Source organism: Dipodomys ordii, unplaced genomic scaffold (assembly GCF_000151885.1).
Source record: "Dipodomys ordii isolate 6190 unplaced genomic scaffold, Dord_2.0 Scaffold17, whole genome shotgun sequence".
In the NCBI taxonomy this organism is placed as follows: Eukaryota; Metazoa; Chordata; class Mammalia; order Rodentia; family Heteromyidae; genus Dipodomys; species Dipodomys ordii.
Genome location: NW_012267233.1, coordinates 21462831 through 21489506, shown reverse-complemented (window position 1 = coordinate 21489506; position 26676 = coordinate 21462831). Strand labels below are relative to the sequence as shown.

Here is a 26676-nt window from a genome sequence, read left to right as displayed (position 1 = left end):
TCTAGAGAGGTTAATGGAGGCTTTTAGACAATTTACCCCAATGAACTCGGAAGCACCAGAATCTCAGGCAGCTGTACTTATGGCCTTTGTTCATCAGGCAGCACCAGATATTAACAAAAAGCTACAAAAACTGGAGGATTTAGAAGGACAGACCATCCCTGGGCTGCTGAGCATGGCTCACCGGGTGTTTATCATCAGGATCCATGGAACAGTACTGAGTCAGGTACAGGACTACTGCATCCTCGCACAATTGGGACCTAAGCTAACCTATCATACTGATAAAGAAATGTACCAACTACTGGGATGGTACTCACGTCCGGTCAAATAGGAAGGTAGTAACTGCTTTCACACTAACCATCCATGTGGGATTAGGCCTAGCAGGGGCCGGGACTGGAGGGTCTTCTCTGGTACTCCAAAAGAAATATTACAATGAATTGAGAGCTTCAATAGATGCAGACATAAAAGCAATGGAGGACTCCATCTCTCGCTTACAGGAATCTCTCACCTCATTAGCTGAAATGGTACAGCAAAATCGTAGGGGCCTAGATTTACTCTTCAACAAGGTGGGCTTTGTGCTGCCTTGGGGAGGAATGCTATTTTTACATTGATCATTCTGGAGTCATAAAGGAGTCGATGGCCAGGGTCAGAGAAGGGCTGGCAAGAAGAAAGCGAGAGTGAGAGCAATCTCAGGGATGGTTCGAATCATGGTTTAACTCCTCCCCCTTGGCTGACGACGTTGGTCTCAACCCTGTTAGAGCCCCTACTGATCATAGTGTTATCCATTGGGCCATGTAAACTCAACAGACTAGTGTCCTTTGTAAAAGAGCAAGTTAGCATAGTCCAATTAATGGTCCTACGATCTCAATATCAGCCTGTGGATGTTAAGGCAATTCTATAAGGGGGAACCATGATTGGCTTCCTCAGGACCTTGAGAAGTGGGGAATGTTGAGGAAGAACACAAGTTAGCCACTTAAGGGACAAATAGTTATTGGAAAAACCAGTTCTTGGAAAACCGACAATCGAAACTGCAATTATACCCCTAGCAGCTGCCAGTTAGGCAAAGGGTTGAGAAACACGACCCCAGCTACTGGAAAATGGACAGGTTGGTCAAGTTCCTGGAAAAAGCAGCTGTAGGGTCATAAACAGTTAAAAAATATGTTTCCTGCATTCCTATGGTTAGTCTTATGGATCCCAACCAATGATCTGCTTGCTATGTATGACTTAACCAATCCTGTAATCACTAAGTTGGAAAGCTCCTACCCTTACTGGAAATGATTATGCCCCTAACCAATGAACCTACCCTGAAATTTGCCCACGAAATGCTGACCAATTATGTAGAAGCCGGCAAACCTTAAACCCTTTCCTATTTGCTGGAAACCTTATAAGAATCCTACTGAACATATGGTCAGGGCTCAAAACTCTGACCCACTGTGTTGGTGACGACTGTGAGTCCAGGCTCCAGCTTTCGAATAAACGACTCTTGCTATTTGCATTGGTTGTGTTCTCTGGGGGTCTTTCGGGGGTCTCGAGTTTGAGTCTAACACTATCTCTTTACTCATTTTTACAAACATGACATCTAAATTCAAGCTGTGTTTGTCTTTCACATAGTCCAATCCTAATAAGATCTGTGATTAAGTCCGTTCCCAAAAGACAAGCTAAATTTAATCTTTCCTCTCAGACTGGGAATATAAATATGGGCCAAGCTTAATCATCATTTGACCTTGTGAAATTTTGAGAAATGCATTTGTTTACTTGAAAAAAATCCTTCACTTAGCAGGTGCTACTTTTATCAAGTTAGTATATGATCTTCATGTTTGAAAAATTACATAGTATCCTTTAGCCTGGGACTACCATACTACAGAGTAACTCTAGAAAAGGATTATGGCTTGTGGTTTTTAAAATGAGGGCTTGGAGTAAGAATCTGTGAATTCTCCGCTCTGTGATTCTGTTACAAACAACTGAGCTTTAAGATTTATTTAAGCCCGAGTGCATGAAACTGCATTAAGCCTGGTTAATAAACCTTAACATTCATTGTGTGCTGAATTCTGCATTAACTGAGAATCCCAATAGAGAGGTCATCCATAAATTTGTAGCAGAATCACTGTGTGCGGTGGGCAGTGAGGACTAGGGGTACAGAGGGACAGTAAGAAAAGCTGTGACCTTTCAGGTAGCTCTCCCTTGCCTCATCCAAGGGAGTTATTACCTAGAAATGTCAGGTTGTATTGCTTAATGATGCACATTTATTTGACCTTTGCACCATCAGTTCTAGTCACAAAAGTTATAGTAGGGAAAATACAGCCAGTCATAAAAGCTCATAGAGGAAAACATCAAATTTTACTACAGTGTTATGGATAGGGTGCTTAAAATATGAATTTCAAGTATCTTTGGTCTGATTAGATACAATAAATTCCAGAATAGTATAGTGATTAATCTCTTCAAAAGATTTGAAAAATTCCTCATAGGAAAGTAAAAGAATTATATCATGTAGAAAGGTCCAAATTATAGACAATATAGAATATTCCTCTTTGGTTGGTATTCTATATGGCAATTTTTCACCTACTGTATAACTGAATTTAGATAATCGGTTATATATTATTTTAGGGTTATTTAATAGCAGCATTAAGCCAGAAATGGTCTCTAGACTGTAGAGGCAAGGGCAACTTTTCCCTTTTTTGGCATATACCGAGAGCTTTTAGCCCATTTGGATACAACATTTGGCAGCATTATACATTATAAAAGTAATTTCTAGGTAACCTCACTTTTCAAGGAAAAATTTACATATTTTTGACATGGTGTATGTGTAAGATTGTCTGAAATATAGTATACCAAATTAAAATTGAATTACAGATGTTTAGTATATTGATGTATTAAATATGACACAGACCATATCTATACCACAAATTGTTCACTAACTGGGAGTCCAGCAATTATTCTAAAACTCTTAAGTGATAGATTCCATAATTGGCCATAATATTTCCACTTTGTCTGTCTCCACCATTTTTTACAATGTGACTCTGCAGTCCTCTCATTAAGAAGTAGACTTAATTTTATTTCTCTAATATTTGTATTTGGGCTGGTCTTGGGAGTTAATTTGTGACTTGCCATAATAGAATATGGTGGGAGTAATGATGACCAGTTTGGAGCCTAGGCCTCCATAGCCTTGCTCACTTTTTGCTTGCTTTGTCTCTTGGAGCCGTGGATCTTCTAGGCCCAGGTGAACCTTTTGGAGTATGAATGGCAGACTATATGGATTAGAGACAAACAATTCCATTTAAGAATGGTCTACTCCAGCCAACCTAGTCAATCAACAGCTGACAGAAGTGCTTAAATTACCCCAGGAAAGACCAGAAAAACTACCAGCTGACTTTAGCCCAAACTGGCAACACTGAGAATCATGAGTTCATAAGTAATTGTTATTTTAAGTAATTAAGTTTTAGATATAAAATGCAAATTGATAAAAAGCAGAATTGCCTTCCTTATAATATGTGGGGTCTGTGTATATGTGTGTGTGTGCTGGGGATTAGGACCCAGAGCATTGTTCTAGGTTATCACTAGGCAAGTACTGTACTACTAAGCTATATCCTTATTTCTGAATATGCTACTTTTGTCCCCTTTTCTTTCTTCTTTTTTTTTCTTTCTTTTTTCTGATGGTGATGGTAGTACTCAGGACCTTGAACTGGCTATGACTTGCTTGCTCTGCTAAGTGTTCAACCACTTGAATCGTGATGAGTCTTGTTTCTCTTTTCTTTTTTTCTGGTTATTTTGACATAGTCTCAGAAATTTCCTGTTGAGGCTGGCTTCAAATCATGCTTCTGGACCTTAGCCTCCTGAGTAGCTAGAATACAGGTGTATGCAGAGTATGGCCTTTTTAAAGACTAGAGAGACTTTTTAGATTGCACTGTGTTTTGAGAGCCACAAGGTCAAAGTAATGGAGGTAATTTTTGCCATCAATTTTATATATTTTTATTGTGAAAATACTGTACAGAGAGGCTACAGTTACATGAGTAAGGTAATGAGTACATTTCCTAATAAGCATTATTACCTCCGCCTTTGTTTTTCCCCTAGCATCTCTTCCCTCCCCACCTCCCCAGCTCTTCCCTCCCCCCATCCCAAAGTTGTACAGTGGATCAACCTGTATCCTTATTTCATCATTTTGTTATTCCCTTCCCTTCCCCAAATTATAAAGTCTATATACAAGATGCAGGGCACCGGAATCAAATACAGTGAAAACAGGGGTTATACCATGGGGGAAGAACATACAGAAGAAACAAACAAACAAAAAACCCCCCACATAGTACATTATAAACAACAGTGACAAAAAAAACCCCAAAAAAAAACAAACAAAAAAACCCCCTTGTGTACCTATCTTGGGATTCATTTTGCTTAGCATTTGGGTTGGTTCCATATCTTAGCTATGGTAAATAATGCTGCAATAAACATAGTTGTGCTGGTAGCTTTAGTATAGCCTTGTTTGTGATCCTTTGGGTAAATGCCCAAAAGTGGGATTGCTGGGTCATAGGGGAGGGTCTGCTCTATGTGGAGTCTTTTGAGGAACCTCCATACTGCTTTACAAAGTAGTTGAACAAATTTACACTCCCACCAGCAATGCAGTAGAGTTCCCTTTTTTTGCCATCAATTTTTGAGAAGTAACACTTGGGACTTCAGTAAATCAGAGGAACTTGCTTATTGAAATAAATATTTGTGTCCATGGTGAAAAAGTGTTCTATTAAAAAAAATCATTGGTTTGCTGCTTCTTTACCCCTTTAATGCTTAAAGTGTTGATCCTCTGCTAAGTAGTGGCTCTTTGCTTTTTCTTCTTTCTCTGCAGATTGTATTAGGCTACATCACTTTATTCAGCTAGTTCTGTGCATCTTTCCTGTGATTGGTTATTGAGCTCAGTTCTGGTAGGGCTGGGGGAATAACTTTATGTTTAAATTAGCAAGTTAGTCAATAGAGTATTTGTTGGTTTGACAAATAACATGAGCATGGACTATAGAGAATCAAAAAAACAGAGATTTGTAGAAGAAAGAAAAAGTATCAGAAAAGCTTGTATGATTAAAGTCAGACAAACATCCCACTACACAAAAACCTTGTCCAACTGGGAACTTGAAATCTAAATTCCTTACACATATTTCAGTGGTTCAGTTCCAAAAGAGTAGTTAAATCCATGTGTGAGTTAGAACTCTGGGAAGCTGGCTCAAGGAATATCAGGTGGACCCCCTGTGTATTTTTAAGCTCTTTTTTCGTGGTGCATTGTTTCCAGAGCCTTTAAATAAAACTTCTAGTGCATATGAGTATGCTTTGTGGAGTATGGTGAGCCCTCTTGGAAAACATTGTGCTTATATTAACCTAGGACAAGTTAACAACTACTGTGAATCATATTTTTCATCTGAAACATGGTAAAGATGATAAAAAAGTTATAACCTTCTCAAGGGCTATTGTAAGAAAATTAAGTCAGTTAGTTAATAGAGGTATAGTACTCAGAAAATATTTTGACACATTGACATTTGACATTGATGCAGAACATGCATGTATTAGATTTCCATTACTGTGACACCTATATGAGACTATAAACTTATGTAGAGAAATGTTTATTTTAGCTCACAGTTTTGGAGGTTCTTTCTATGATTAGTTAGCCCTATTGCTTTTCTGGCTGTGGCAAAGTAGCACATTCTTGTAGGAGTGTGTCAGAGCAGTATTGCTCAAGTCACCAGGATACGGCCCTGGTCCCTCACCTCCAATGACTTAGAGACGCAATTTTTGAGACTCCACTACCTCTCAATAGCCACAGTCTGGGAACTGGTCCTTTAACACATGGAGTTTTGGAGGATACTCAAGATCCAATCTCTATCAATTCTATATAAGTGTTAACTATAATTATTTTGAGCCTGTCTGAAACCTTAGCATGGGAGACTTGTATTGCTTCAACTTTTAAATATGTATGTGCAGGAAAAATTTTTCCTGACTTTAAGCTGATTAGGAAACATGTCTTATTTTAAAATAGTTCTTAATTGCTTACTTCAGTGGATAACCCTGTTGTGGTATATGTGTATAATTGAAAAGTGATTCATTTGTGTACAATACAATATTTGAACTTCTGATGAGGCCATCTCAAATGCCCCATTTTGTGTTTATTTGGTGATTATTAGCTAACAGGCAAGTAGGAGAGTAGCGGTTTTGCCTTCATGAAGATATTTGGCTTAAGCTAATGTTAAGTTTGGAATGTTTAAAGAAAGAAATGGTAGTGGGATGGGCTGGGAAGGTGCTCAGTGGTAAAGCGCTTGCTTTGCATGCATGAGGCCCTGGGTTCAAGTCCTCAGCACCACATAAGCAAAAATAAAAAAGCAGGAAGTGGCGCTGTGGCTCAAGTGGTAGAGTGCTAGCCTTGAGCTGAAGAGCTGAGGGACAGCGCCCAGGCCCAGAGTTCAAGCCCCACGACCAGAAAAAAAAAAAAAAAAAAAAAGAAATGGTGATGGGAAGTGGACGGATATTGGTTTAACCTACATCATCTTGCTTGGAAGCAGGCTACATCATAAAGTTGATGATATACAGCATGCCTTTGGGAATGAAGTTGGGATGTTGTTCTGTACCCAAAGCATTTTGAAGACTTTGTAACTGGTACACATGGAATAAAGTATAGAATATTGAAAGATAAAGAAGCTGAATGAAGAAAGGAAGTATATGAGGGGAGAATTCAGTCATAATACTCAATGTTAAACTAGGAAAATTGAGGGGGTGGGTAGAGGTGGGAGAGATGGGAGAGAATGATGAAAGGGGTGATATTGATCAAGATGCATTGTATATATAGACTAGTATGTTGAATTCACACCACCACTTAAAGATACTAAAAAATATAACTTAAGAAGAAGAAAAAGAAGAATCCCTGCCATCTTATTAAGCATATCTGAATGAGAACTTTCTGGTAATGTGTAAATCCTAAGCTAGGAGAATGAAGAGAAGGTAGGATGAAAATCTGGAAGGTTCTACACATTATACACCAGAGGATTATTTCAGAACAGGCTCAGCCATGAGACTGAGGCCTGCTGGAGTGGTAAAGGCAGACTCAGGAAGTCTAGGGCCATGGACAGGGAGAATGTATATTTAATTTGAAGATCCTGTGTACTCAGCTGCTTTTTAATTGCAGACACACACAATTATTCTATGCCAGAAAAATGAAGTAGAGCAAAAACCACTGGGATTTGCCTCTGATTTTAAGCATTGAAGTTTTTAATAAGTCATCTTCTTTTTTCAATATTGGGTTTAAACTCATGCCTCATGCTTGCTAGGCAGTGCTCTACCACTTGAGCCATACTCCCAGCTCAGATTATCTATTTCTTTTTTTTAAAATTGTTACGGTAAAGGTGATATACAGAGGGGTTACAGGACCATAAATCAGGTAATGAGTACCTTTCTTTCTGAAGAGTATTACTCCTTCCCACCCTTTCTCTCAGTTTTTCCCTCCCAACCTTCCTACTACACATTGTATAGTTCATTTTCAACCAGTGTCTAGTGAGTATCATTGCTGTATTTGTTCAACCTTTGTCCCACCCTCCCTAAAACAGATAAACTTACATATAAGACAAAAGGCACAGGAAGCAAAAACAGCCTCAAAGGAGGGAAAAAAAACCAAACAAAAACAAAAAACAAAAATAACCCCTCTTGTTTCCATTTCTTGGAGTTCATGTCAATAAATATCATTTTATATGATCACATGCACATGTCTGTTGAGCCTTTGTGATCCTCTTGTAAGCATCAGATTATTTATTTATATTACAATTTATGTTTTCCTCTGTCACTATCTTTATATATTTTATGATCTGTTCAATTTACAGTAATGCAGAAGTTAGGCATCAATAGAGTGCTGTATTATATGTTATTTTCTGAAAATGCAATGCATATGTCATATTTCCATAGACATCTGTATACTTTTTAGTTAGATGGATTTTAATTATATGGTCTCATGTGTGCCAGGAAGTGCTCTGCCACTGCCTGACATGTCAACATACAGTGTTTTGTCTATGCTTTAAATCTAGAGCCTATTAAAAACTACTTTTGGTAGTCAAAAAAAAGACAGAATGCTCAGAAAAGTTTGTTTACTTGAATCATAGCCTCAGAAACTTTGCTATATGAAATCTTATCAGCAACACTGATGCATTGTACATTTGTATCCATTTTGACACACAGAAGTAGCCAGATGCATAACTTTAAATGCAAGACATTTTGGATACAACAGTCTCTTTTTCTGACTGTAGTAGTTTCTGGAGTCTGTTTCTAAGCTTAATGTTAACCTTTCTTGTCCCAGGCTTTATGTTAACCCTTTAATGGACAGTCTTTTTTAAATCTGTCTGTGTCACAGATCACTCCACTTAAACTCAACTTAAATTCTCTCCTCCAATATTCCATAGTAATCTTGTTCTTCCTCTGTTTGGTGGGATACTATCTACTCGGGCGAGTGTTTTATTTTGTTGCAACTTAATAAACTTGGCTATGTTATACTTATTTCCTGATGGTGCTTTTTGCAGAAGGGTTTTATAAAAATACACATGCATGGAATTATGGAACGTATCTTTTGTTTTGTTTTTCCTTGTTTTTTAAGAACCCACCTACAATATCCATGTTGCAGTATGCAAATCCAAACCATTAATTTCAGTTTCTGAATAGAGATCCATCTTATAAACATATTTGCACTCCCACACTTCATATTGTTTTTATCCATTCTCCTAAGTGCTTCCAGTTCCTTTGTGCTCTAAAAATGCTGTCTCTCTACATGCCATTTCCTCTTATAGATCTGCTGGGGAATTTTCTGCTGTATGTATACTTTGAAATAGTCCTGCTATAATTTAAGATATACTGCCAGGATTTTACTAAATATATTGCCAGAATAGTATTTCCAATGTACATACTTGCCAGAACTTGGCATTATTTTTTGCTTTCCAGTGTTCTCCAACTAGATGGATATAAAATGGTTTTCTTTCTCTTCTGATTTGTATTTCTTTGAGCACAAGTGAAGCCAAGAATATTTCCTGTGTCAATTGTTATTTGTTGTTCCCCTCCCATAAAATACCTATTCACATACTCTCTCCCTTAGAAAAAAAAACAACTTTGTTTTCTGTCTTTATACTAATAAAGCTTAGAAGTCAGTCTGTGTATTGTTATAATTTATAGCTAAGCAAAACCAATTTATACTTAGCCAGAAATTAACCACAGTAGAATGATGTACAGTATGAAAGTGCAAAAGATAATCCATTACAATTGCATCATAATAGGTTCAGAGGAAGTTGGGAGAAATAAAAATGTGTCAGCTTGGAATCCTAGAAAAGAAATGATAGAAAAGAGAGACTATTGTCCAGGCTAAAGCAAGCAGCACAGACAAAGGCCTGAAGAAGGAAGAGATCAGCTTAGACAGAAGGTATGGTTGTGGTAGTGTTAATTAACTTTGAATAAAAAAGAGTTAATTGGTAGAGAACTAGTAGATCCCTGTGATAGTTAATGTTAGGAGTTAACTTGACAGGTTCACAGGGTACAAGGCAGTATGTAAGACCTTGCTTGCGAGTATGTCATTGAGGGGGTTTCTGGATGAGATCAGCATTTGAATTGGAGGACTGGCGAGCAAGAGTGGGCATCATGTAATATACGGAAGTAGATGGAGAAAGGAGAATTCCTGTTCCAGCTGGTACAATATTAGTCTTATACTGACTTAGACCAGAATCATTATGACATCTGCTTTCCTGGTCCTCTGGCCTTTGGAATCAGACTGGAATGATACCACCAGCTCTCTTGGGTCTCTCTCATGCAGATTGAAGATCGTAGGCCTTTCAGTCTTCACAACTGTGTAAGACAATTCCTAACAATAAATCCCTTAATCATGAATATTGAAATGTCATAAAGACCACTGAAATGTCTCTATATAATATTAAAACATTGAATGTCATGTGAAAGACTAAAATCTCTATATGCAATATTAAAATATGTAATAAGTCTTATATATAGCTATCAATTTTTGTTACCATAAGAAATTAGCTCTTGCAAGCACAGGATGATTACAATTTTCCATCTTCAAGCTGGAGACCAGGAAAACCAGTAGTGCAGCTTACTGGTTTTGTTTTTCTGAAGAATCTGAACTAATATAGCCCCCTGGGTAACATGATCAAAAGTGGGGGTTTCGGAAAGTTCTGATTTTCTTATGACAAAGGACTGAGAACAGATTGTAGGTAAGAAGTGAATCTTTATTTAGAATGAACAGAAAATATTTGCTAGGCATTAACATTGGGATTAACAAAGAAAGAACGATTAGAAAGGTTAACAAAAGGAAAAAAATTGACATGTAAGTAATGGAAGAGCTATTGATTATTCTTGTATTGAGGGTTGAACTCAGGGCCTCACATCTTAATAGACCAGCACTCTCCAACTTGAGCCACATCCCCAGTCCTCTTTTTTTTTTTTTTTTACAAAGAACAAAGAAAGGTTTATTTAGCGTATTTTTCTCTTCTTTTTCTTTCTTTCTTTCTTTTTTATTGTAAAAATACCTTACAGAGGGGTTACAATTACATGGGCAAGATAATGAGTACATTTCTTATCAAGCATTGTTGCCTCCTCCTTTGTTTCCTCTTCCCATCCCTTCCCATCTTCCCCCCCCTCCAAAGTTGTAAAGTTCATTTTTCGACATAACAACTTGTACATCTCATTGTTGCAATGGATCCAACTGTATCCCTATTTAAACGATTTGTTTTTTCCTTTCCCCTCCACAAATTATACCAACATCAAATACAGTGAGAACAGGGGTTATACCGTGGGAGAGGGACATACAAAGCAACAAAGAAATCATCTTATAAATATGTTAGAAACAATTGCATGAAAGAAAAAGCATTTGAATCTTTATCTTGGGGTTCATTTTGCCTAACATCAACTTATCTGACCTTTTCTGCTTGTCTCAGACATATACTAGTTATTGCAAATAAGGGAAACCATGGGACCTATGTTTCTTTGGGCCTGGCTTACTTCACTTAATATAATTTTTCCAAGTCTTTCCATTTCCTAACAAATGGCCAGCCCTCCTTTTTTTTGCTGGTTATTTTGGAGATGGAGTCTAGTGAACTTTCTTCCTTGGCTGGCCTTGAACCATGGTCCTTCAGATCTTAGCCTTCTGTATAGCTAGAATTGCAGGTAGGAGCCACTGGTACCTATATAAGTTCTTATACTATTTTAGTGTGTATATTGGGAATAAGAGGATGATGATAATATATAAGGATAATTTTGGAGGAAGTTTAAGCAATAGAAGAAGGTTGCAATGATGTTATAACTTTTATTTGAAGAAGTTATAGAATGTAAGGTGTTCAGGAGTTCATGAGTTTTATTTATTTTCTTTGTTAAACTTACTTTCTATGTTTTCTAATCACTCTTTCTACACAAAAATCCCATTCATTAAGTATTTGTCTATATTTCCTTTTGTAAAACTTGTCTTATTTTGTGATATTCAAACGCTGTATTAAAAATGGCAGCTTTAGAGCTGGAAAGGTGGCTCAGTGGTGGAGTGCTTGCCTTGCCTGCATGAGGCCCTGGGTTCGATTCCTCAGCTCCACATAAGAAGAAAAAGCTGGAAGTGGCGCTGTGGCTCAAGTGGTAGAACACTATCCTTGAGCTGAAGAGCTGAGGGACAGCACCCAGGCCCAGAGTTCAGGCCCCATGACCGAATTTTTTAAAAAAAGGCGCTTTATCTCCAAATGATATATATTGTTATATCCATTTGCACATGGTTTGCTGAATACCATGTTGTAGTCTCTTGGGCTAATATAATTTGTTAAAAATCCTTTCACAAAGCACTACTGCAGTGGCCATCTTCTGGGATTTGGAAATAGCCTTATTAAACAGACCTTGATGTTATACACTAATGGCATTTATTAAAATGGAATTCTATATGTATTATTACTTCCGACATCAGCTTGGCTTTTTTAGTCTCCTCACAGCATGCTGCTTTGGTAATTATGCTAATGCTAGCTGATTCATGAGGACAACTTCCTAAAATGCACTTAATTAACTTGGAGATTTTGTAAACAGCTGTACATGTAGGTTCCGCAAATCGTGGGGATATGTCAATCTGACATGTGTACAGTCTGCCTTTCTAACCTCATCACTTTTTTTAAAAAAAGCTAAAACTTAAAACAATATGAAGCTCCAATCTGGTTCCTTCTTAATGAAGCAAGTGCTTCAGCAAGTGTAGGAAGTGTCACTTTTATTATTATTATTATTCTGTTGGTACTGAGGTTTGAACTCAGTGCCCCTTTCTTGTTAGGCAACTGCTCTACTGTTTGAGCCACACTCCCAGTCCTTTGCGCTTTAGTTATTTTTCTGGAAGGGCCTTGTGTGTTGTCCAGGGCTAGCTCTGTGCTGCTGTCTTCCTATCTCTGCCTCCTGTGTAGCTGAGATTATAGAAAAATACCATTGGTCTTTTTTTGCTTTTGTCTACCTCAAACTGCTACTGTCCTACCTCTGCCCGCCAAGTATCTGGGATTACAGCTCCGAGATGGCACTTCAGCCAATGTGAAGGTGAGAGAGCATCTGATTCTGCCAGTCTGAGTCTGTTGGGCAAGAGGCGATAGGTAGATTTTTTTGTTTTTTAAGTTAAGAAAATTCTAACATGCATTTCATTGGGAAAAGAGTATAATTTTTCCATCATGTTTCTGCAATGTGATTTTGCCAATTTGTGGGTCTCGGTGACCAACATTGCTGTTTGGTGAACATCAGATTTCTTTTCAAAAGGCTTCATTTCTGTTTCCTTTCATTCTCAGCTACTATACTAGGAGATATTTTCCTGACTCATCATTCTCATTTAAATGGAAATCACTTGAATTTTAAACTTATTTAATATAAAATCCCATATCCCACTGCAGCTTATGAGGTGTTATTCTACCTAGGACGGTTTGCCAGAATAAACCATTCTATGCCAGAAATTAAACAATGTGCATTAATTTAGGTGAAAACTCAGGATAGTGGATTACATAAGCCAAGACCAAACTAATCAAAATGGGAAGAAGAGACATGATTATGAGGGAACAGAAGGAAAAAATAAAAACTACCATATATGATTGTAAGAAACAGCAGTTGCACAAAGATAATGACAGTGGAAAACAGGGTGTTTTAAGTAATCTCATTACCGTTGCATGAAAATGACATTTTCAGATAAGTCATAGAAGCTAACCTAGAGACTTGCCTGGAGTTTCTCAAGGAATCCAGCAAAGTTGGTTCCTTTTATTCTTGTAAATGACAGTTCTGGATACAATCTCTTTGGGAACTGGCAAGGTTACATCTAAAGAGAATCAAACATTTATTGCTCAGCCTTTTCCTTGACTTCAACAGTTAGAACCTCTTCCCCAACCTGGGTGGAAGGAGCCATGCTTATGATAAGTGATTGATGGGAAGTTCCTCTGGGTAAAACTGCCCTTCTAATCAATGGGGGCATTTCTTCTGCTGTAGGAGGACTTGCTCTACATTTGTCTCTGTCCATTGCTTTCTCTGCTAGCTCTCTTCCTTTATCTTCATATTCTTCACCTTTGCCCTCTCCTTTGGAATTTTCATTTTCTTTCTGGAAAAAAAAGCAGGCACAAAGAATTGGCATTGAAATTGCAATCAAAGATATTGGAGTCATGACCAGGACAAACACTGCTTGAGGGAAGTAAATGTGTCTGCTTTGCTTCCAACTGTCATTGGACTATGTTTACTGGTATGCTGGAGGAGGAAGCTGAGCTGTTTTGTGGGGTTGCAGTGTTAGTCTACATCACATTTTTCTCTAGCCCTGACAAGGGAGTCTGTTACTGTTGCTCCTTGTATTCCTATCATTATTAGATTCAGGACTTGAGAGACTTTGCTTTTACTTTTAATTTTTTTGCTTATTTCATCTATTTTATGGAGATGAAATAAATATTTTTTCTTTAAGTGGTTGTACAGAGGGGTTTCAATTCAACATGTCAACTTATAAGTATAATTTACCTTGATCGATGTCACTCCTTCCATCTTTCTCCCAACCTCAAGTTTGCTCATCCCCTCAAGTTACCAGTTCCATTTTCATATACAGTCATTGAATTTGGATATGAAATTTTTAGTATTTGTGTTTACTAAAATATTAACCAAATACTACATAAAATACCTGTTCTCTGTTCCTTACTGATAATGCTTGTAATTAACTTGCGAAAGGCTTGCCCAAAGTTTGATTCTTCACAGATAGAACTGAGATTTTTAAGTTGACACATTTACTTACATAGTTCTTTATCTTCATATGTCTGTTGTGTAGATGATTATTTCTGGGTTGATATCAATGAGATATTTGTCTTTCACTGTGTGTCTTTTTTTCACTACAGTTTGGATATGTAAAAATTAAAGAGGCAAACTTAAGTCTATTGAATAGGACTGACTGCATATTTACTCATTTTCTAAAAGGTCCATAGCTACTCATTCCTATTGTTGTAAAATAATGACTAAGTTCAAAAAAACCAACTTTCTGCTCTATTTCTCAATACCTTTATTTCTCTCATAGCTTTATTAGAAGAATCAAAGAAATCCAGAAACAAAAGAGAGGAAAAAACAATCACATTTGAGTACTTTTACATTTTTAGGAATCAGAGATGTAAGATGTAAGTCTGAACTCCGAGTAATCATTTTTTGCACTGTAGCTAATTATGATCTTACTTAATTTCTTTAGTCTGAATCTCAGCTTCTTCACCCATGACATGAAAGGCTTGTGTAAATATATAGGTATATTTCTGTCATTAATAATTTTGACATTTATTGATTATTTGTGAAAATGTTTACTGCAATATTGGCCACATAATGTCTTGAAATTTCTGTTTATATGGTTTAGCTGCATGTGTATTGTTGACTCTTACTCATGGTAATTCTGTGTTTTAAAAAAGTTTTTATTAAGTAGTTGTACAAAAAGTTTACCATTCCATACATAATTCTGTTTTATGAGGTGAAGTGAGCACTGGAATGGCAAATATGAACCATTGCTCCCAGAGGAGATACAGAGTTCATCCTGTGAGTCTTTGCCCTTGTGGTGGTTTTGGTTTTTTTTTTGCAGATCCTGGGTCTTGAACTCAGGGCTGGGTACTTTTCCTGTGCTTTTTTGTGTTCAAGGCTAGCACTATACCATTTGAGTCACAGCATTACCTCCAGCTTTGGTGGTTAATTGGAGATAAAAGTCTCACAGATTTTCCTTGAATCATCATCCTCAGATTTCAGCCTCATGAGTAGCTAGGATTACAGACATGAGCCAGAAGTGCCTGGCTAGGCCACATTTTGTTAAGGGATTAATACATAACTATGTTCATGTATGTTTCTATATACTTTTTTAAAATTGGTTTGATGAATTGTTGATTCCTTACACTAAGCTCATAGACAACAGCCTTATAACTAGTGCTGGAATAAAATTTATCCAATATACACATTTTCTGTGTAAGAAATACCAAAGTATTTTTGCACATAGGAACTTATGAACTTTAGTGCTATTTGGGGGGGCACTTTTTTCTTCTTGTTTTATTCTTCATCTTTAAAAAATTATCTTTAAGTAGTGTATAACAGAGTTGCCATTCACAAAAGCAGTTTACGAATACAATGCATCTTGAACACTGTCTCTCCTTTCAACATTCTCGCCCACCCCTCCCTTACCCACGCCTTCCCTCCTCTTCTTAACTTTCTAGTATGTACATTGCATTCTTGGTGGCATTTTCCTTGGGGGTAATTTTTAACAGCAAGATCACCAAAACATTTTTTTTCTTGTCCGTCATGGAGCTTGAACTCTGAGCCTGGATACTGTCCCTCAGCTCTTCAGTTCAAGGTGAGTGCTCTACCATTGGAGCCACAACCACTTCTGGTTTTCTGGTGGTTTATTGGAGATAAGAGTTTCAGTTTCACAGACCTTACTGCCTGGGCTGGCTTTGAACCATGATCCTCAGATCTCAGCCTCCTGATTACAGTCATGAGCCACTGGCCACTGACTAACATCACCAAAACATTTTTAAAAGCAAAAAATGAAATAAAAAATGAGCACAAAACAGATCACAAAAGGATCATTCCTTTGTAGTGTAGAGGTGAAACAAGAACTAGAGGCGCAAGAATTCTCCCTCACTTTGGAGTATATGTATCAGATAGATATTTTTTTCTCTTCTGCATATGAATTTGTTCATGAATGTCCACAAAATTATCAGGAGTGTTCATTTGTATATTACAAATATATTGAGTAAAGAGATTCACAAATAAAGGAGCCATAAATAAATTTGAGGGGTTGGGAAGGTGGCTCAGTGGTAGAGTACTTTCCTTGCATGCATGAGGCCCTGGGTTCGATTCCTCAGCACCACATAAGAAAAAAGAAAAAAGCCAGAAATGGTGCTGTGGCTCAAGTGGTAGAGCGCTAGCCTTGAGCTGAAGAGCTGAGGGACAGCGCCCAGGCCCAGAGTTCAGGTCCCACGACCAGACCCAAAAAAATAATAAAGTTTGGCAGAATTTGCATATATATGTATATATAAAGGTAATCTATGTACACTTGTGAGGATTTAGTGGGATGATATATGAAGATAAAGCTTCAATAGGGACACATATGAAGTAGTACTTATTAGCATTAGATTAGTCCGAATTATTCCAAATTCTGAAATGGAATTGGAATGGGAGCACATCTGTGCTCTGTCACTCTCTATCACAGCCCTCCACTTATTCCCTTATTACCTGAGCTGCTTGTTCTCTTTTCAATGTGAAGAGTCTTCCAAGATCTGCTTTTCCTGGGCCTCTCAGAAAAGCTTGAAATATCTTGGGTGTCTCTTTTTTTGATGGGAAGAGACAGGCGAGTCCTTTTCTTGGAGGGGTTATCTCTGTGGCCTTACCCTTCTGCTTTAAAAGCACCCTGGGGACAGGAGAGAAACATTGCTTTGGGTAGCTCTTGGAGAATTTCTATAACATCTACAAGAAAAAAAAAGGTAATTTCTCTTTCTTGCGAATGTTCAATGGATACTGCATTGGGTTGTGTTTAAGAATATTTTATGTGACCGTCTGACTGCAGTCATAACACACCCATCCTTACCTTCGATTCTAAAGAGTAAAGCTCCCTTTGTCTATATCGAATGGAGTTTTCAAGTCTGTACCTGGCTTTCTTCATGAGGAGCTTTTTGGAATCTGGATAATGCTGCAGAATTTCTTGGAGGGTCTTTTTGTCTAGCGTTAAAAGGTTGGCAAATCCATGGGCCACCACATCAGCAGTTCTACGGCTTCCCCCTCCTGTTGCCAGAAGGCTACAAGAGAGAAAAGCAAGTCTTGGCCATCCGTTTCATTCCTTTACGGAGACATTTTAACAAAAATGAATAGCAAATGTTATATTTCCACTCAGCATATTTGTTCTTCATAACATAGGCCTCATGTTCAATGGGAAATGGTTGTTCCACTTGAGGAAAAACATGTTCCCCACCGTAGACCCTGAAGCCTGTCCTATCTAAGAGTAATGGGAAGCTAAGTATGTCTAGTAAAGGTCACAGCACAGGGACATATTGTGCAAAGACTGAGACTCATTAACACTTCAGTTTTTTCCCCTCCCCTACACTTTGCTTCCACACCAATAGGAAGGATGACCATGGATTATAGCAGCAGTTACAATATGCAAATGCTCCTGGAGGAGGAATACCTAAGGAAGTGACGTCATCGGGGGGAGACAAAAACCATGACACAAGAGGCTGTAGATATGGCAAACAGTTCACACACTTTAACTATTAGTCAGATAATCTAAAACTTCTAGGTCTGTTTATCTCAGATCCTATCATCTGTAACATCATGTTGCGCTGTCAACCATTACCAGGAATGCTAAGATGCACAAAAAAGAAACAGCCTGAAGAGACATAGTATGGGTTAGAAACAGACTGAAGTAAGACAACATTTGGAATAAGAATTCCAATTAAAAATTAAGTGTGCTAGGTGTAACAGTGCACATCTGGTAATCCAAGCTGCTTAGAAGATGAAGGTAGGAGAATCTTGGTCTGAAGTCAGCCCATGCAAAAGCATGAGATCCTATCTGCAAAGCAAACTGAAAGCAAAAGGAGTGAGTGTGTGAATCAAATGGTAGAGTGTGGGGCTGGGAAGGTGGCTCAGTGGAAGAGCGCTTGCCTTGCATGCATGAGGCCCTGGGTTCGATTCCTTAGTACCACATAAGCAGAAAAAAAAAAGCCAGAAGTGGCGCTGTGGCTCAAGTGGTAGAGTGCTAGCCTTGAGCTGAAGAGCTGAGGGACAGCGCTCAGGCCCAGAATTCAGGCCCCATGACTGGACCCCCCCCAAAAAAATGGTATAGTGCTTGCCTAGCAAACACAAGGCTCTGAGTTCAATCCCCAGTACTGTCAGAAACATAAACAAAAATAACTACAATTAATCTGTTAAGAAAAAACCAAAAATGCTTAAATAGGGAAACAGGTTGACTCATTGTAACAATGAGATGTATAAGACACTATGTTGAAAATGAACTTTACAACTTGGGCAGGTGGTGGGGGCAGAGTAGTTGGGGAGGTGAGAGGGAAGGGATGGTAGGGGAAAAACAAAGGAGGAGGCAACAATGCTCGATAAAAAATGTACTCATTACCTTACTCATGTAACTGTCACCCCCTGTACAGTATTTTTATAATTTAAAAAAGTATATAAAAAAGAGAATTACAGAAAAGAAATCTAATGGAAAAAGTAGATTAGTCATTATGCAAGAGCCCATGACAAATATAAACAGAGATGGAATTCTAAAAAAAAAAAGACAAAAAAGAAATGTTAGAAGTAAATGACACTAAATAGAAATGAAAAATGTCTTTAATGTAACCATCAGTAGACTGACCCAGAAAGGACTCAGCTAGCTTGAAGATAGGTCAACAGAAACTATCCAGAGGATAAAATGGAGAGAAATAAACAGAACTGAACATTAAGAACTATACTATAATATTAAAAGCCAAACTTCTTGCAAGTAGAATAGCAGAAGGAGAAGGAAAACAGAATGCAATACATCTTTGAAGCAGTAAGGGCCTAAAACTTTCTAAAACTAATGTCAGATACCAAACTCTGGAAGCAGGAGACTGGGGAACACTAATCAGGAGAAATATAAAAGCAAACCAAAACTCCAAGCTATTCCTAAGCATATATTCAAGCACAAGAAACTAAACTAAAACAAAATATTTTCAAGGAGCTAGGGGGAAGATGGTGGATACCTAACATATACAGAAACAGGGATAAGAATTATAGTGGATTGTTAATCAGAAATCATGCAAGCCAGAGAGTGGAGTGAAAGATTTTATATGGTTGGAAACAAGCCACTAAAAATTCTTTATCACTGAACACATTCTTTAAAGGTAAAGAAGAGTAGCCTGGCACCAGTGGCACATGCCTGTAATCCTAGCTACTCAAGAGGCTGAGATCTGAGGAATTTATCTCCAATAAACTACCCAAAAAAGCTAGAGGTGGTGCTGTGGCTCAAGTGTCAGAGCACTAACCTTGAGCACAAACAGGCTCAGGAATAACACCCAGGCCTTGAGTTCAAACCCCAGGACTGGAAAAAAATCAAGAAAAAAAGTAAAGAAGTATATAATCATTTGAATTTCTTGGATGTTTGTTGTAATATTTACTGTGGCATCTCTGATCTTATTAATTTGAATCTCCTCTCTTCTTTTTTTCATTAATCTTGCAAGTGGTTTGTCAATTTTATTAATTTTTCAAAAAAACATTTTGGTTCATTGATTTTATGTATAGTTTATTTTCTATTTCTATTTCAAAACCTATACTCACAAAAGAAGGAAAGCTGAGCAGAAATGAAGTTTTAGATACATAAAAACTGCCTAAATGGAACCAAGAAAATATAAACCTTCTAAACAATCCAATAACATGAAATAAGACAGAGGAAGTAATCAGAAGTCTTCCATCAGGGAAAAGACCTGGCCCAGATGGATTCACCACTGAATTATATAGGACTTTTAAAGATGAGCTAATACCAATACTTCTCAAGCTTTTCTGTAAAATAGAAAAAGGGAGAGCAATTCCGACTCATTTTATGTAGCCAATATCACACTCATCCTCAAACCAGATAAGGATCCAATGAAGAAAGAGAACTATAGACCAATTTCTTTGATGAACACAGATGCAAAGTTATTCAATAAAAGCCAACAGAATCCAGAAACAAATAACAAAATCACACATTATGACCAAGTAGGCTTCATCCCACAGATGCCAGTCTGGTTTAACATATACAAATCAATAAATGTAATTCACTACATCAACAGAGCCAAGGACAAGAACAACATGACCATCTCAATAGATGAAGAAAAAGCCTTCAACAAAAATACAACATCCATTCATATTAAAAGCTTTGGAGAAATTAGGAACTGAAGGATCATTCCTTAAAACAATAAAGGCTATATATGACAGACCAACAGCTAACTTCATACTAAATGGGGAAAACTAAAACCATTTCAGGAACAAGGCAAAGATGCCCACTCTCTCCACTCCCCTTTCAATATATTCTGGAATTCTTTTTGTTGTTGTTGTTGTTGGTTGTGGGGCTTGAACTCTGGGCCTAAGTACTGTCCTTGATGAGCTTTTTAGCTCAAGGCTAGCTAATGCCCTACCACCTGAGCCACAGTGCCACTTCTGGTTTTCTGGTGGTTAATTGGATATAAGAATCTTTTTTTTTTTTTTTGGTGAATTAACACTTTTTTTTAAAATTTTTATTTTTTTATTGTGAAAATACCGTACAAAGGGGTTACAATTAAATGGGCAAGATAATGAGTACATTTCTTATCAAGCATTGTAGCCTCCTCCTTTGGATATAAGAATCTTACAGGGACTTTTATACCTGGGCTGGCTTTGAACTGTAATCCTCAGATCGCAGCCTCCTGAGTAGATAGTATTACAGGAGTGAGCCACTGGCACCTGGCACTATCTGGACAAGTAAAGGACATTAAAGGATTCACATAGGGAAATAAGAAATTACACTATCCTTATTTAAAAAAGTAAAGGAAAAACAAAGACTTCTCACAATAACAAAAACAGGAAATCATTTGTTACGAGATCAGCATGCATGAAACATTAAAAAAATTCTTCAGAGAGAAAGGCAATGTTATAGATTAGAAACTGACTTCTCTATCAAGAAAGAACATTGGAGAAGGAAGAGATGAAAGTGAGATAAAATATTTTATTTTTCTTATCTTTTTTCTTGTTTGAATTACATTTACTTTTTCCAATAAACATTTATTCTTACTTTTGAATTAACATTTGAGTGGATTTCTTTATGACATTTTTATGCATGAAAATAATGTATTTTGATCAAATTCATCCTTTTCAGCAAATTCTCTTGTATTCGTTTCTTATTTTAGCCTCTTCCTCTTTTTTCTTATTCTTTGTTATTCTCAGTTTAAATAAAAGCTAATTGTTTAGCCAAGTCCATAATCCTACTTACTCAAGAGGCTTAGGTCTAAGGATTACAATTTGAAAACAGCCTGGGCAAGTAAATCCATGGGATTCTTATCTCCAATTAACCACCAAGAAAGCTGGAAGTGGAGCTGTGGTTCAAGTGGTAGAGTACTAGCTTTTAACATTAAAGGTCAGGGATAATACTCAGGTGCTGAGTTCAAGCCGCAGGACTAGTGCACGCATACACACTCACACGACTAGTGCACGCATACACACTCACACACACAGACACACTAATTTTTTAAATACTATGTATTTGGTCATGTATTTGGTAATAAAGCATATGATTAAATGCAATGAGTGAAAAGTGTCATAAGAGCTAAGGGAAGAGAATGAGATGAAGCTCTACATGAGAAATTTTTTTGGGAGGGGTTGGTCATGAGGCTTAAACTCTGGGCGTGGGTGTTATCCCTCAGCTCTTTAGCTCAAGGCTAGTGCTCTACCACTTGAGCCACAAGGCCACTTCAGGTTTTCTGGTGGTTTATTGGAGATAAATCTCATGGACTTTCCTGCTTGGGCTGGCTTTGAACTGTGGTCCTCAGATCTCAGCCTCCTAAGTAGCTAGGATTACAGGCATGAGCTAAGGGCTCCCAGTTGAAGTGCTATAGTTTTATGTGTACATAGACAAGTTGCTTTAAAATGCATATTTAAAACTTTAGGGCAACATTAAATCTTTCTGTTTATGTTTTTGACATGGTCTTCCAAGTTAACCACAAACTTGGAATCCTCCTGCCTCCACCTCCATATCATAGGATTATAGCATAAACTACAGTATTGGCAAATGAGAGTTTTTAATCCTGACCAATCTTCTAGGGTTACAGGTGTGTGCTGCTGGGACCTGTCTAAGTATAATGATTGTGCTAAGTGAGGAAATAAAAATGAATCATGCAAAATGCGCAACTAAAATTAGAACAGGAAATAGATTCTGGTGGCTCACATAATCCCACCCTCCCAGGAGGATAAAATCCAGAGGATCATGGTTCAAAGGTAACCTAGGGAGAAAAATTCACAACTTCACAGAAATATGGCTCAAAATATGGCTGAAGTGGTAGACCATCAGTCAGTAGACCATCAGTCAAACAAATGTGAGGCTCCGAGTTCAAACTCCAGTATAGGCAAGAAAAACATACAACCCAACAAGAACCAGACAGATGTGATGTACATCTAAATCTTCACACTCAGGATGTGGCGACACAAGGACCTTGAGTTCAAAGCCAGAGCCTCTGTTAATAAGACACAGGCTGTATCTATCTATCTATCTATCTATCATAACTCTATTCTACTGAAATTCTTTCTTTGCAATGGCTATTGATATTTGAAGGACGATGATCAAATGAGTCGATTGAATTCACCTTCCTAAAGCCTCAAACACAAGGTAATCCAGTGGTTAGGCAGTGGGTGGCAGTGGGAAGCTTAACTGGAAACTGAGAGCCTCTAGGAGTGTGTCAGACTATCAGAAGAGAGCGGAAGTAACATATTTAAATGTCAAGTTATTTTGAGATTTTTCAAGCTTTAATTAAGCTTGCCTACAGGTTACACGTTTGGAGTGCTTGATGAGGTTTTGAGCGGAAGAAATAGTCTGTCTGCCAGATGGATTTTGCCCAAACTCTCTCAGCAATGTTTAAAATAGCATCTTTCCCCCCCTCCCCCTGTTGCCCACAAAATGCTTCTCCAGCATTCTACCAATGGAAAGTTTCTCTCACTAAATCGCTTAGTAAGAAGGTTCCTAAAGATTCTCGACTGAGAATTTCTTAAAGAGCTCAGGCCAGAAGACAAAGAGTTGAGGTTAATGTGAGTGAATTGAGCGGTGGTCCAGGAAACAAAGGAACTGATTCTAATTCTAGACCTAAATCTATTTTCTGTGACCTTAGACTCTAGGGCTTTCTTGATTTTCAATAGAATTCTGTAAGCATTAAGTCCCTATTATGTATGCAACCTAGTGACATGAGGTAGGGGAAGAGGGGAATAGAGGAAAACTATTAAAGCATGGTGTGATTTTGTGAAAACAATACATGGCTTAAAGACCAAAGAACTTTATCATTTTCTAAGTGTGTTTAATTACTAATATTTCCTGTAGAAAACAAAGCCATCTTTAGTCTATTATAGGAATCTGATTATTGTTAAAAACTAGTTGAGCCATTTGTGGTGTTGTACCCATGTAATTTCAGCACCCAGGAGGCTGAGGCAGGAGAGTCACAAGTTGGAGGCCAGTTTGGGTGACTTAGTGAGCATCATGCCTGCCTTGGCTGCATAGCAAGGCCCTATCTAAAAAACAAAGAAACAAAACAAAGCAATAAAACAATAGAGTTCAGTGTATTAACATGTCTGCAATCTTAGCTACTCAGGAACAAGAGGCCAGAGGATTTGGAGTTTGAGACCAGCTCAGGCAAAAAGTAATGAGCCCCTATCTCAAAAACAAAATCAAACTTAAATAAACTTCAGCTATAACTCAGGTGATAGAGCCCTTGCTTAGCAGGTACAAAGCCCTGAGTTTGATCTGTAGTACCACAAAAGAGAAAAACCAAAAACTACCTCTTTGTAGAATAGACAATTATGAAGAAACTGGGGTGAGGTACGAGTTAGGGCTGACTAGTTTTAAGCCTTGTTTGCAATGTCTGATTGGACATTAAGCTACTTGTTTTCTACTAAGTATGCTGAAGTTGTATGAACAAAAGTCGTTATATGAATGCTACAGAGAATAGTGTATTTAGACACTATGAGATATTTACATTGTGTGTAAATATCAAGAACAAGCAGCTATTTGAACACACGCACACACACACACACACACACATGCACACACACCATACACATTGCTATGATTTGAAAGTGTTTCCTAAAGTTCATTAGAATCTGAATTTCTAAACTCACATATGGATGGTATTGGAGATGGAGTTTGGAAACTTAGTAGAACTAGATCTATCAGCAGAGCCAGCAGTCTCGTACTGTCTTGCCATGTGGTATCTTCTGCTGAGATAGGATTCGGTACAAATGTCCTCACCAGAAGTTGAGAGAAGACATTATGCTATGTCTTGGTATTCTCTGCTCGGGAAGATGTCCCAGATCTATGAACAAATTAACTTCTGCTCTTTATAAATGATGGATTTCAGGTAGTTTCTTTTAGCTACAGGAAATGAGTTAAGATGTACATACATATTCACATACACATAGGCAGCTTATATGTATGTTTGTTTCTTTATGAAAGAGAATATTCAGATTCTTACTAGTCACTTACTGGTTCTAAGCAGTTTTCAGTACTGCCACACATGACAATACAAATTTTATGAAGTATAATGTGACTGAAACCTCCTAGAATTGAGCAGGGCACACCCTACATTGTTCTTTCTAGCTAATGTATTCAGAAGGCACTCACCTGGAAAACTGACTATAAAAGAACTTGTATTGGATGGAGAAGCAAAAAAGGATGACAAAATAGAGAGATAGATGAAATTAATTTTAAAAAGTCAAAGCTTTGCCAATAGAGGCTTACTCATTTGATTTTAAATCATTCATGGTAGAAACAGAAATCATTTCTTGGTTTTCAAGCAGACATGTCTCTTGCAGGGCTCAGTGAAGAGGCCATGTTGTAAAGTGGGGGGAAAATATTGTATTCTTGCAGTAGATCACAGTAAAATACCTGGGACTATAATGCTGTGCATTGTTTTTAAGCATAGTCCCATAGGAGTAAGCCAATAGATGCAGTGCTCTGGTCAGTGCAATGTGTTCCAGATATTTTGTGCTTTTTGGTTGTTGTTGTTTCTCTGAAATGATCTGTGATATGTTTAGAATATTTGAAGAAACAAATAATGCTTACACATTGCCTTTCTTTGATGGGCTTCATTTATTCATTCATTCATCCATTTATTCACTTATTTTTGCAGTGCTGGGAACTAAACTCAGGCCTCATACATGTTAAGCACTTGCTCTACAACTGAGACACACTCCTATCTCACCATTGGACTTTGTTTTTTTTTTTTTTAGTTTGTTTTTCTTTTGTATGGATTTGAGATTATATAGGTGACTGTGTTTTAGAGGTTAATCATGAAGAAAAAGATAAAGAATTCCCTGTATGAATTCAAATAAAAAATAATTAAATGAGATGTAAATGAATTGTATGTAGAAATGATATGCTCCTGTAATCGACTAGTTCTTGGGTTATAAAGATAATTAACATCTGTCTTTAAGCTGTTTTCATCTATGAGTAGAGTAAGTTCATATGAAGGCAGTCAGACCAGTAAATATTAATAACAATATTAATAATGTAAGATAAATAACTGAGTGCTCACAGTAAGCCAGGGTTTCAATTGTGTATGAGTCCAGATAACATTTTTTAGTACTATGAAGTAGGTTATACATTGTTAGGACTCTGTTTTGCCTGAGGAAAAATGAAGTCTTAATTAAGCAACTTGGTCAAGTTTATAAACCGCAAATTATAGCATTGGAGTGAAAACATAGCCATTCTGCCTTCATTGACATATAAACACAATTCAATATAAGTAATGTCTTGATAATTGGAAGAAATGGAAATATTTCCTAAAAGAAAGTATTTCTAATCTCAATACATTTGCTCATGCAGAAGTATTACCTAGAGCAGAAGAGAGACTAATGCAAATACTTGAAATAGATAAAGTGTCACATCAATACTGAGGGAGAGACTAAATGTTAAATATGTGTTCTCTTTAAGCACATTTCTAATTGGGTTGTATTTGTTGGGATATGAGATTAGATAACCCATGTGTATTTTTTTGTGTGAGGTATTCTTTTATGTGTGTTAATGTTATTGATAAAGACTATTTTTCCTTGATACTTCTCCAACTTAACTCAGAACAAATTCTAACCAAACTTTTGTGAGTGAGCAAATTTCAGAAGACACTGGAGGGGTCACCGCTGCCTGGGCTTCTGGCTCTTTGCAGATTCTCTGATATTCATAAACCATGTGCTGAATAACACACATGTGTTGGCTTAGATTTATTTTTAATAATATATCTTGAGAAATGTCTGTACACATGGATTTTTGACAAAGCTGTGGAATTTTAGATTTCACAGATAGAGAATGAACAGTCCCTTTTCAGGCTCTTAAATTCACCTTAAAAATGAATGAAAACTGTGAGGGAAAATTCCCAGGAAGAATTTTTTTCCTTGATTCTTCCTAGGAATGTTGTATTTGCTGGGTATTTTGTATTTTCTTCTCTGCTTACTTACCTTCTTTTTTTTTTT

At 37.3% G+C, this 26676-nt stretch overlaps 1 protein-coding gene across 1 annotated transcript in view; it reads right to left on the bottom strand.

Annotated features, from left to right (window-relative positions):
- Positions 1-13321: 13321 nt before the first annotated feature.
- Positions 13322-26676, bottom strand: part of Cngb3 (cyclic nucleotide gated channel beta 3) — a 147682-nt gene continuing 134327 nt past the window's right edge. The window contains exons 19-21 of the mRNA XM_013012407.1: positions 17124-17270; positions 16711-16885; positions 13322-13579 (exon numbers count right to left, since the gene is read on the bottom strand). Coding sequence (XP_012867861.1) covers positions 13322-13579; positions 16711-16885; positions 17124-17270 — 580 coding nt within the window. The remainder of the gene's footprint in view (positions 13580-16710; positions 16886-17123; positions 17271-26676) is intronic.